Genomic DNA, 12,284 nt, shown 5'->3' on the forward strand with positions numbered 1-12,284 from the left:
GTCGACGACGGGTGAATTTTTTTTGAAAACAACCTCCTACGCTTACAGTAACTTATCCTTCGGCTCTTTTCTGTTTTCCCTCGGAAAAAATGTCCTCCTTCTTGGGTTTCCCCTCTCTACAACTGGGTCACAGATAAGAGAGATGGTTTATCTATCATTCGCGTACAGAGTAACCGGTGACTGTGTGTCGAGAAGACACGCGCGTATGTCTTGTGCTACAGTAATACAGCAGAATGGTAAGCTTGAAGCGTTACAGAAAAGTGTCGTATGTTTACCTCCAACCATAGCAATCATTTTTATCGCCTGTTAAGTAAATGACGAAATGGGCTCGTGTTTGAAGAGTCTGCGACACACGGTGTACGTCTTTTGCGTAACGCTGCGTCAATGTTAACATTACATACCATGCTGCACACATACTACACGTCCGTATCTACTCTCGCGGGTAAGAAACCCAATTTGAGCTAGTCGGCGCCAATTTTCTATGTATCTAATCCCCGATTTGATAAATCAATCACGATAATATTATACGGACATATGGACGTATGATTACTGTTATTTACCTAATTCGTGATCGGTCAAGAGAATAACACGTATTTCAGAATATCTCTCCATATCCATTTCTCTCCTCTGTTTGTTTTTCACTAGGAGAAAAAAAGAAGAAAAAAGGAAACGAGAATGGAAAAACAATCACATCGTACGGCTACGCTGCTTAGCTACTTTTTATTGCGCGTTACGCGTACCTACTTGTAATGTACCTGTGATCGAACCGAGTCTTAGAACAATGAATTACGATATTAATGGCAGAGCTCAGATTGCAAGATTGGTAATAACAAAGAATCCCGGCACCGTACAACAATTATTGCCCGTCGTGCGCATCGTGAAAAAAGTTGATGCTCGTACAGAAAAAATTTAATGATAACAAAATTACATCGTATCATGTATTAAATAGGTTATTAAATTGTGTCGAAACAAATTTTACGCTGTGTGACAATCGCATAATGGATGACTTGTGTGTACAGGATTAATATGCACGCGTAGGTGTGCATCATGGGCGCAATTTTGCTGTCGCATAACAATTTTTATTTACGCGGAAGCCACGTAAGGCGGTGCCGCATGATCGGACGTACGTTACGGTTACGTGTTGAACTTGCTCACAAAGCGTACAGGTCGGTTATACAGCTGACGATGAGCACAAATGTGTGATTAGTACATTGCATAAACATGTGTGACGAGATATCTACATCGCTGCAATCGTTACTCCACAATCATTTCTCTGCTTGATGATTTCAGCTGTGGGTATCGGGAACAATACAAAAAAAAATATCAACAATTCGCTATAGCGATCAAGAGAAAGTGGTAAGCGGAAAACAAATACACGGTAAATTTATCCTTCATATCGCGTTTTATACCAATAACATTGTACGCTTGATGTTGTTTAGAAAAAGAAAGAAAGAAAAGTTATTACATGCAGGCCGGGGTATTGTTTTGATTGGAAAACGAGAGAAATAAATAAATTTCATGCAGTCCGGGATGAAACGTACGTACGCGAATATACACATGCTCGTGTTCACGTGTTACGTGTTTTTCTGCCCACTCGCCGAGCTGAGCGAATCACGTTGTTTTTGCGACTTCTCTCTTTCGCATCTGTCGCAATTACATCACGTGCGCAAACGTGTATAATATGTGTAATAATATGTAATTTATCAGCAAGAACAGTACGCAGCGAGGTTGATAACGCATTTTGGATAATTGTAAGCATAACAAGTTTGAGGGAATTCCAGAAACCGTTTGCGTCCGAGCGAACGGATGGAACGGAGCGAGATACCGAAGCGTAAAGTCCAGTCTGGAGGTTGGGCTTTTCCTTGTTTCCTTCGGGGAATTCTCGACGGGCGTCCTGACCGTTGTCCGGTCTTTTACAAGCTCGACTTGACATTGGTGCCGTATCGTAAGGGTATCGTGTGTGGTTGACCACCGGAGATAACGAAGAAAATTGCTAATCTGCGGCGATTCTCACCGCCGCATGGACCCGAACCTCTCATTTGCCTGCACGAAGACGTTTGCCGCGTCGACTTTTTTTTCCTTAGCTCATTAACAACTTTTTCCTGGTAGTCGATATTTTTAGACCATTCTTTGCCTTATTTACTGTAGCGAGCTGGGCGTTTGTACAACGAAAACGTATCGGCAACTTATGTTTTCGTTGAGATAAAAAAAAAAAAAAAAAAAACAAACACAACAAACAAGAGCTTGAACACTCTGAAATCGGTTTACCTAAATAATTCCGAAATTCGCGAGTCGCGGTACCTGTCGATAAATCTGCACACGTAAATTAATATTAGTATTATTTTTTTTCTTTCAGTCAGGATTTCTACACCGGATTATGAGAAATGCAAACATTGAAATAATACGCATTCTAATGGTCAAAGTATGTTTAACATATTTTTCTTAGATTATCGGAAAATAAATTAAACAGCCGGCCAGTGACAAGTTGATATATGTTTCTCCATTAAAGCGGTATGATTAACGGTAAGATAAACGTTACATATAGTTGTAATTCTCTTGAACAGTAATTTAAATCTGCACCTGCGAAGGCTATAAGTCGCTTTTTTTCGGGCGCGGGATATATATATACACATATACATTATGTGTACACACACACACACTCACACACACAATTAATGACGTATTTCGCCTTTCACTTCGGCCTGCGGGCCGTTTAGCAAAAGTTGAAAGCTCACGCGGTGCAGTATCTTCAACTAAGAGTAATTACGTATACCCCTATTTAGTCGAGAAATATGAGATCCGAGCATATAACACGTGAGTTCGGTTTTGTTGTACTTACCAAATCGGCAAAAGGCGTGACGTCCTCCGTTTGAAAGATGTCATCGGCTATCTGAAAGTGTAGGATAATAGTAAATTGAAATAACTGTCAATCGGCGTGTCTGCAAGGTTTAAACAAAAAGAAAAAAGCGAAAAAAAGAAAATATAGAGACACGATTACGGGTAAAAGTGAATTATAACGAGCGTCAGATTTTAAACGACATATTTGAATGCATCGCGTCGCTTAATTGCAAATTCGCTTTACTCCTTGGGCAATTAATCGCAGTCAATTGATAAATAATTTCTTCACGAGCGGAAGGCAGGAATGCGTAGACCGGATTCCAGGCGTGCCGATCAAGGCCCCTGCAATCAATAACTCTCTCGTTTCAATCCTCGATCGATTTACGTTTCAGCATATTATAATTCCAGTTTTATAATAAAAGTATACGTATCACGACGCACACGAATAAACGAGTTTATAAAATTTAGCTTTCGAACGCGTTACCGACTTTATAATTTGCGTAGTAAATAATTCCTGCGTATACATAACGTATTTTTGCGCGCAATAATCTACTTTTAGCAGTACAGCCATCAGGGGTTGATTGCAAGATCGGACAACCTTCGAGGAACTTGCAAAAAACATAAAATAAAATGAAAGAGAAAAAAAACTAATAACTACCCTTAGAAATTACGACTGAGGCAACAATTTTGCTGCGTATTTGACTATTTCTGTAACATCTCGCGCTGCGTAGATTATATAAACGTATTTTATGTACTATGTATACCTGCCTGATGTGCGCGTCTTTTCGCATCGTTAAATGGGTGCCTTTCTCCATGTAGAGCTTTCGAGTAAAATGCGATCGAGTTTTATGGCGATTGCTTGTTAATTTTATTTCTCTGGGCTTTTACGTTACGGCGGAATTCAGCATCGTTCAAAGTGCGATTTCATTGAGTGTGTAACATGTGTACGTATATGCGTGTCAACGTAGGTATGTCGACTTTGCTTTATACGTGGGCGATGCGCGTATGTATAATCTACGGATACATCGACTTGTTTAATACGCTTGGTAACCAACCGCATTCTCTTCAAGAAAGCAGCTCACATTATATATTATTTATAGGTATAGAATCAACTGGATTTGGTCATATTTTACACAAGTTTCTGCAAACGGTAAATTAAAATTGTTTACCACAAATATACAATGATTACGATGGTAATAATAGCAATAATAACGTTAATTGAAACGACGAGGGATTTGTTATTGGGGGATATACCTGGATTTCTCAATACGAGGTCAGTGTTTTCTTACACTTGCCCGATATATTATCACAGCGTAGCGTTTCGTACGTTTAAAGTGATCACTGATCGATGCAACGAGCGACGTCCGCTTCGGCAGGGCTTCAAACGTTTCGGTACAATCAATTGAATACCGCGATAAGAGAAATAATCGACGTCTAAAGTGTGATCTTGCAGTATGTGCAGCACACAACAGGATTATACTGATTTTATTTGAGAAATCGGTGTCAAGGCAACCGTTCAAGGCATCTCGCCCGACTCTTCTATTAATAATTAATTATTTTTGTTTCGCGTGTGCGTGAACCACCATTAGGCACCTGGACTTTGATCTGTTTACAATCGTCACTTGGTAAATTGACGTCATTTTCTTGTTTTTGCTCAATATTATCCCCGCTATACCGTTGACTCGATTAAAAATAACAGAAATACGACTAACGGAGTTTTCTCGGAGAAGATGAAAGGTAAAAACAAAAAGATTCAGAAAGAGTAAGTAAACCATAAGAAAATCAAACAAGCCGCGTGGACAGAGCAGTTTTCGAACCGGTGAAATGCATTTTTTATTCAAGTCATCTAATTCTGGTTGAATTAACAATATTCATAGATTACGAGAAGATGATTTTGGAAAGTTTTTCAATATGATTGGCGACGATTTTGGTATGCGAAACATATGACTAGGAAATCAAGGCTAATTGATTGAGCAACACCAGGTTTACGTCGATAATTATTTTTTCTGTCCAATCGATATCTGCCATTGCGAACATTTTGCTTGTTCAGCAACTTCTTTTTCTTTCATTTCTCCAGCGCGAATTAAAGTTTTCGACCGTAATCCGATACGAATCATTCCATGAATTATTCATTACACTTACTTGTCGAAAATCTCAGTAGATTTTTTTTATGTCCCCATTTAAATACCGTTATACGAACGGAATTACCTTGGCGGTTTTTTTTCAAATTTTTCTCCAAGATGCTCTCAGTAAATTATATCAATTGTAAGGATCGTAATTATTACTCTCGATAACATATATCATGTATCGGAGGCTGGTGACGATGACGCTTTACCGAAAATTTGTACATGGATTACCAACAGTTCTTCGCGAACATGCAGGTATACAAGTTGGCGAAATGTAAACGCAAACGCTAAATCTTACGATCGGTACATTCGAAGTTGCGGTTTTGAGCTCTCGAACCAAGTGCTTTATATATTATTCATAAAATTGTTGATATTATTTCGTTTAAGCAAGCGAAGTTTTACGCAGGCTGCAGTTTTCATAACTTTGAGAGTTGAGAAAGAAAGATGTTCATATAATAGCTGTTTTTAGTTCTTAAAAACTATGACCTTGTTGTAGAGATGCATTAACGAGCGAGTTTCAAAGATTATATTAATAAAACAATTATTATAAACATCTTGATATCTTGATCTCCGTATTTTATAGCTTGATCTAACGGCGGTAAGTGATTAGTAAACAATCAGCAATTGAACCTTACTTTTTTCATTGTTAGATCTGCGTCAAAACGGGTCACTGATCACCAACTTGAACAGATACTGTATCGACATAATAGCTTGTTTGTACTGTGTACAGTGTGACAGTTGCGAGTTAAAGATACCGAGTAGCAATGACGATCTATAATTTTGCGTTAAAAGCATATTGTATTGAACGTCGTTATAAGCTTGCATACATCCGACAAAATGCGATTGGATAATGCGTTATTTGAAAACGTGATCGGAAATGACGTCATCCCAGGTAGATATCAATTTTCTACTAACCTATGCATTCAAGTTGGAGCGTGTCTTCGAATTTATTTTTCATAATAAGTATCTTTAAAACATGAATCTCTTTGTGTGCCCAAATTCGTATTCGTAAAACAGAAAAGAAAACGACGATGAAATCTTTGAATGCCTCTATTAACAATCATTGATACTAACTAATATTAATATTAAAACATTAATCATTTCTTGTGTACAAATTCGAAAGCAAGATGTTCTTGTCTTTTTTCTAAACTGCCTTCCAATTTTTTTTGCCATAATCCGTGAAAGACCAACAAAAATTTAATGAGATGCACCATGAGTTCGAAGTATCGAATATTTCAAATGTTAGAAAAACGCAAACGCGTTTTAACTTGGACAAAAAAAAAACCTTCGACCTACGAAGAGTTCGAATGATTGAAGTTTTTCGGTATTTGCAAGTTTTTTTATAATCTTTTATTCAGCATACCTTAATGCTGTAGATCTTTGTTCGGAGAAAATGAATTCAGACTATCAGCTATAGCTTCTTTTCCGATCGAATGTTCAGATAGCGTGGTATGCCTCTGATACGTTCATACTTTGTACACCACCGTTGCGTGTCTGATGCGTATTTTTTTACTCCATTTTTTTATCACGCCGGTATTTGACAGGGGAAAGTACAAGCAATTCGTATACTGCGCTTCAGAAATTTCACGCGAATGCGCTGCGTATTTAATAATCCAGCGTTACTCTGTGTACATTTATGGGTATGTATCGGGAAAATACAAGGTAAGATAATTAATTAACCGCAACGGGAAGTCGGGCGCTAAATGGAAAACCGCACGAAATAAAACGGATCTCGGCTACTTTTATGAGAATATATAACGCGCAATATGTGTACATGCATATTTATTTATACATACAGATACTACGTAGGTAAAAATCTACGTTCCAGGGAAGAAATCGATTAAAATTGTACGAGTATCGTATCATATGTGTAACTGCAATGCGGATTCCAGGTATGGTATATTACCTACGACGTTGTCGGTCACAATCGCGTTTCACGTGTAGAAGAAACGATCAGTACTGTTAAGCTGTTTAACAGACATTACAGAAGGGAAAAAAATTGTACGCCATTAAGGTAGAATCGGTATTATTAATATATTTCTTTTTTTATTCATAACTTACAGTACAGTTCAATGGCGAATTTGCATTTTAGGCTCAGATTACACAGACCTTATTCTTCCATTCGGACTTCGTATCGAGTAGCGCGATACAAGAACCGTAATCTGTCACTGACTGATGTGAATGGGCGAGCAATTACGTATGCTAAGAATCAGGAAACGAGGCTATAGCTGATTCGTAACGCTGATAGGTAGAAAGAACAACTTGCCTACGCTGAACAGAATTAGGAGTGTCCGTTAACAATTGGCCTGACCCTTGACCTGCCGCCTCCTCCTGGAAACGTCATTCCAAAAAGCTTCGCCGTCTTCCGTCATGACCGGCCGTGTCGAATTTATCGGCATTGTTAATGAAAAAGAAGAATCCTAGATTCGCCCGTAGAATCGTTCATCCCTTGTCCTCGTCCCACGCCATTCTGCAGCTACTTGTTGTTGTTGTTGTTGACACAATGGAATTGGTCGGTCAGTCGGCGTGAGGCGGTCATAGCTGTTCGTTCGTTCCTTGGAAGGCTGGCGGGAGATCGGTGCGGTCGAAAACAAGCAAAATCCTAGGAATTGAGACACTGCGTCTTAAGGAAAGATCCCGCACCGCTTAATCCCTCGAAGGATTCCGTCTCCTTCCTTCCTTTGCGCTTTTGCGGCGTTGTAAATTATCAGCTTCGGCTAAACGACCAGTCGGTCGACCCGCGTTGGCTGCTTGTTGTTTTAGGATTCTTTGGTATACGGTTTTAGGGATAAAGGGAGCCTTCCGAGACTCGCCGAAAGCCTGGGCGAAGCCGCGGGGGAGGATGAAGATCGCGTGGAAAATAGGGTCGGTCCGTTTAAGAACTTTGACGTGTATTAGCCCAGTCTCTCAAGTGTCTTGAAATGTTTCTTGGAACAAGACGTCGGAACTTAACTAGAGGAACGCTTGTTCTCAAACGTCTCCCGAACACCCTGCGCGTACGTTTGTTTCTCCCGAAAACTTTCGTCATCTGACTCGCGAGCTTAAGTGCACAGAATTTCTCTACCTTGTACAAAATATCATCAGAAGGTAAAATAGTTCCAGTTCTTGAACCGTGGAAATGATTTTTGGCAAAGTCCGATGGCCCTGAAAAAGTTTTAATTTTTTAATTCTTCTTCACCCAATATCAAACTGTCTCAATGATTGCAAGAGACTTTTTTTTTTTTGCTAGGCGGTAACGACTCAGCTAACATTAGGCACGCAATTGTTTATTGAGCCACAAAACCGGCGACGATCTGACGCCATATTTCATTCGTGCTCCGTTTCCATCACTCCTGTCGATAACTGGAACCCCAATTGCAAAAACTGCATAGATTTCAAGAAAAAGATTCAACGTCAACGATTTTGTTTGCAATAACTAATATCACATCTATGCATAGGCTGAGAAAAATTCTTTTATAACAGCAGTGGTTTAAAATAAGAATGAAATTTTGAACGATTGGATCGTCGGGCAATCGGTTTGAAACGTTGAAAATTGGTATGCGCACAGGCGCATTAATTGACAGAAAATTTGGTTGGAGAAGCGGACGAAGTGGACATCGGAGAGGGTCCCGTAAGGTGTTTGCACTGTACTCCCGACTTGTTTACTCGTCCGTAGGAGCATCGGCTTTCTCCGGGTTGTGCGTCGGAGCGTTGCACCGATCTCTCGGTGCAAAACGTAAACACCCGCAGGACGGTACGAGGCGCGGACCGAAAGTGGGAGGAAAAGGGATCAACAATATCGCCTCCTCTTTGTCCGCACGCGAGGCGCAAAACCGACTCGAAAACAAAGGCAAACAAGAATCGGAGTAATGCACGAGGGTCACGGGTTCGGGTTCTTGCAACTACGCGTCGTTCTCTGGAGGATGGAAAGATTGGAAACACCGTGAGCAATCTCCCAGTGATCTTGAGCGGCGAAGCTGCGAGCGCCTTCGTCGTGACGTGAATTGAATTACCGATGTTTGAAAAAGGAGAGAGGGTCAACAACAATTTTGTTTGTATTAAATTTCAATTTTTTAAACGAATCGGGGATCTTTCGTTTTTACTTCTATTCTCACCTCACATGCTTTGTGTGTGTATTATAAAAGTCTTTTATTATGCAAATACTCAAATTGGGGGAATTTTAATAACGTAGAAATGTTTCCCCGTTCCACGTCGCCGCTGACTTCCTCTGATAAGTCTTGCTCGTCATCTCTCATGCTCGCGTGTGTAGATCGGACGAAAGATTTTTATATTTTCTTTGTTCGCTATTTTTGTCGATCTCGACTGTAGAATTGTGTGTCATATTTTTTTCTGGTCATTCTTTATCAACACCGCCGATGCAGTTTGACTAATTGTTAGTATGCAAACAAATTATAATTCACGTCGAGTTCTAATTTACGTAATTTTCTTTTTTTTTTTCCCGCGCGACGTAGTTCTTTCAAACTATTACAGAAAAAAAATCTAATTAATCACGTGACACTAACCAAGTTTTACACTCGGAAAATAAGCCTGTTTTACATAATTGATTATCTGCCATGACATGAGTTGCACGACGATGCCTAGAGTCATTTTTTATTCAGAGAGATATGATATTCACGTTACCTTGTTTTCATGCGTTATATACAGTAAACTACAACCGTCCGGAAGAAAAAAAAAAAAAAAAAAACCCGTAAGAGCCAAAGAAAGACAAAGATGTCAAAGTAGAATTGAAGATACTTACCAACTAGTTAATATAAAAATGAGCGCCATTGATGAGCAAATATCAAAGTTTGTGATTGACTTGTCCGTAACGTTGTTTTTTTCTTCAATCTAAATCATACAGACGTTGTGTTGTTACGGATAATAAGACATGACCTGTAGTTTTAGCGCGTAGTTCTAGTTAATGCAAAATTGAAAATATTTTGTACCGTCGGTTGTTATATTGCACGATATCCGTATAACGTTAGCGGCACGCGCGCATCTACATACGAGGATATTCGTAACAACACGCGGCGACCGACGCCTATGTAACGAACAAGTAAACACGATGAATCCCGACTGTTTGTTCTACCGCCCGCCGTGTTTTCTCGCTGCATCGATATTTTCCCCGAATTGTTGTTCCGCTGCACCGAGTAACATCAATACGTATGAAATTGCGTTATTATCATACGTACATGTAACGTAGCATACATACGGTACATTCATACGAAATGCAAAGAGGCTTTTGTAACGCAAGGTTGTTTGTCTGGGTCAGCCGACGATATCCACATCAATAGGTCACCGGGTTATTACACTGATCTATTTTATTTTGCGAATTCTCTTCATTTATCTGAAATTTTTTTTTATACCAACTCTCGAGATTAATGATATTTTTTCTATAATATTTACCACCGCCAACGAGCAATGCCCGATAACGGCGTCTGACTTCGATGCGATAATAATAAGTTATACGTGTACACAGAGGAATGGGAGGGGTGATTGAAAAAACCTTCATACCAGATTGTCTTTAAAGATTCCGAGCCAAAGTTCAGAGCTATTCTCGCCTTTCATTCACGAAATCGCGGCGTGTCTCGAACTGACAATGAGCAGATAAAAATGCGCCCTTATTTTACAAACTGGAGCAGATTTCTGCCGCACTGTTGCGACATCCCGCGTTAATAATACAACTTCCAATTGCGGGAAAAAGAAGCAAGAGTGAAACTCATTTATTACGACATTGATCGTACAACTACGAAAAGAACGTATAGTCATTTTCTGCTTTGGTCAAACAATTTTGTTATCACTCACGCATAGACTGCAGAGAAAAAATTTGTTGCTGCATTGGCAAGAATTGCTTTTGCAAGCATAGCGAGATTGGTTTCCGAACGTATGTTTGTACACATGTACGTGAACCATGTTCCGAGCTGGCAACGAATTCGATTGTCTACGTAGTTGCGAAATTCTGGCCAACGCGGCAAAAACTTCTCGCTTGTCAGTAGACTGGCGTTATCTTTGCCGGACCGGCGAAACTTTTTTTCCCCGAACAATCTGGGATAGTTAATCCGAATCTTTGATCGGTCATCTTTTATTTGGGGGTGAAATATCCGTTTTCGTTTGTATATATCTTGTAGGTATTGACGATTATCGCTATAATTATATGTATGTATATCTTTGAGTTCTCCAAACGTATTTCACGAGCTCCGTTACAATGTACTTTTTTTCTGTTTAAAGATACGAACGATCGTTGTACCATTCCGCAAACACGGAAAAGGGAACATCTACCCCGACACAGAAGCATACAGCTGCAATTTTCGTTCCGAAATTGCTGAACACGATAACGATGAGATGACGAACATACACAACTTGAGGCTGAAGCACGATACAGGTATGAATTTGAACCGTTCAGGCATTGTTAATTTCCCGTTAATCCTACTTTGAATACCTACCAGGAATTATCCGCATTTGCGGATCATGAGTCAAAGCATTTCCCACACCGTAATAAACAAAATTCCAATGTGCGTCAGTAATCGCAGCGGACTCAACGGGCCGTTTTCCTTGTGCGGTCGATGAGTAAACAGTTATTTATTGCGAGCACCTTATCCTCGGCTGTGAGGTGAACCTTGTTAACCCGAGGTGTGAACTAGCCGGTAAGTAGAGTCGTTGCAACGAAGGCACGCGTCTCGACGGAATTTTCGGGAATACCGAAACTCTGCAGATTTTACCGGTTGCATTCCATTCCGCCTCTCGAAATCCCCAAATTCCATCAGTTTACCGCAGCTCGAATATCGCGTTGCTCGCAAGGTATTCGCCTCGTCAAAGAATTGCTTCTTGGAACGATCTCTTTCCCCGATTACCTGGAAATTGTCGAAAGCTACGCGTAGGTGTATATCGGGTATCGAGCTTTCGCGAATAAGCTACAAGGAATGAGCACGCGTGAGAGGCCTCGAGTTTCGTGCAATGTTTACAGTACAGCGTCGATTCTGCACGATTTATCGTTTGTGATTAAAACCGGAAATTGCGTCTAAGCACGGGGTGCTCGCGATTACATTTTCGAGTCCGACACCGAGCCCCTGGCCTTGCGGCTGAATTACGACACCTAATACCTGCTGAACTCCGAACGGATGATTAGCAGCAAGCTTTTATTGCGTAATACAGTATTGCACAGCTCGCGACAGTTTTCGTATTACCAGGTTCGCAACGTGCATAAGAAATCCAACGAATTTACAGCGCCTGTAAGGTGTATATACATGTATATATATATATATATATATATATATTACATGTATAATACCTGCATAAGTGCGCGCTATCAGGAACGGTATAAACAAAATACAACGTACAATA

The 12,284-nt window shown here is 40.0% G+C and overlaps 1 protein-coding gene and 1 long non-coding RNA gene across 2 annotated transcripts in view; one reads left to right on the forward strand and one right to left on the reverse strand.

Annotated features, from left to right (window-relative positions):
* Pdk1 (Phosphoinositide-dependent kinase 1) overlaps positions 1 to 12,284 on the reverse strand; it is a 323,017-nt gene that overhangs the window by 96,380 nt on the left and 214,353 nt on the right. Inside the window, exon 4 of the mRNA XM_046631875.2 lies at positions 2,840 to 2,890. Coding sequence (XP_046487831.1) covers positions 2,840 to 2,890 — 51 coding nt within the window. The remainder of the gene's footprint in view (positions 1 to 2,839; positions 2,891 to 12,284) is intronic.
* Positions 1 to 12,284, forward strand: part of LOC124221678 (uncharacterized) — a 62,196-nt gene that overhangs the window by 14,860 nt on the left and 35,052 nt on the right. The window contains exon 2 of the long non-coding RNA XR_006883851.2: positions 11,172 to 11,325. This is a non-coding gene — a long non-coding RNA (uncharacterized lncRNA). The remainder of the gene's footprint in view (positions 1 to 11,171; positions 11,326 to 12,284) is intronic.

Source organism: Neodiprion pinetum, chromosome 6 (assembly GCF_021155775.2).
Source record: "Neodiprion pinetum isolate iyNeoPine1 chromosome 6, iyNeoPine1.2, whole genome shotgun sequence".
Lineage (NCBI taxonomy): Eukaryota > Metazoa > Arthropoda > Insecta > Hymenoptera > Diprionidae > Neodiprion > Neodiprion pinetum.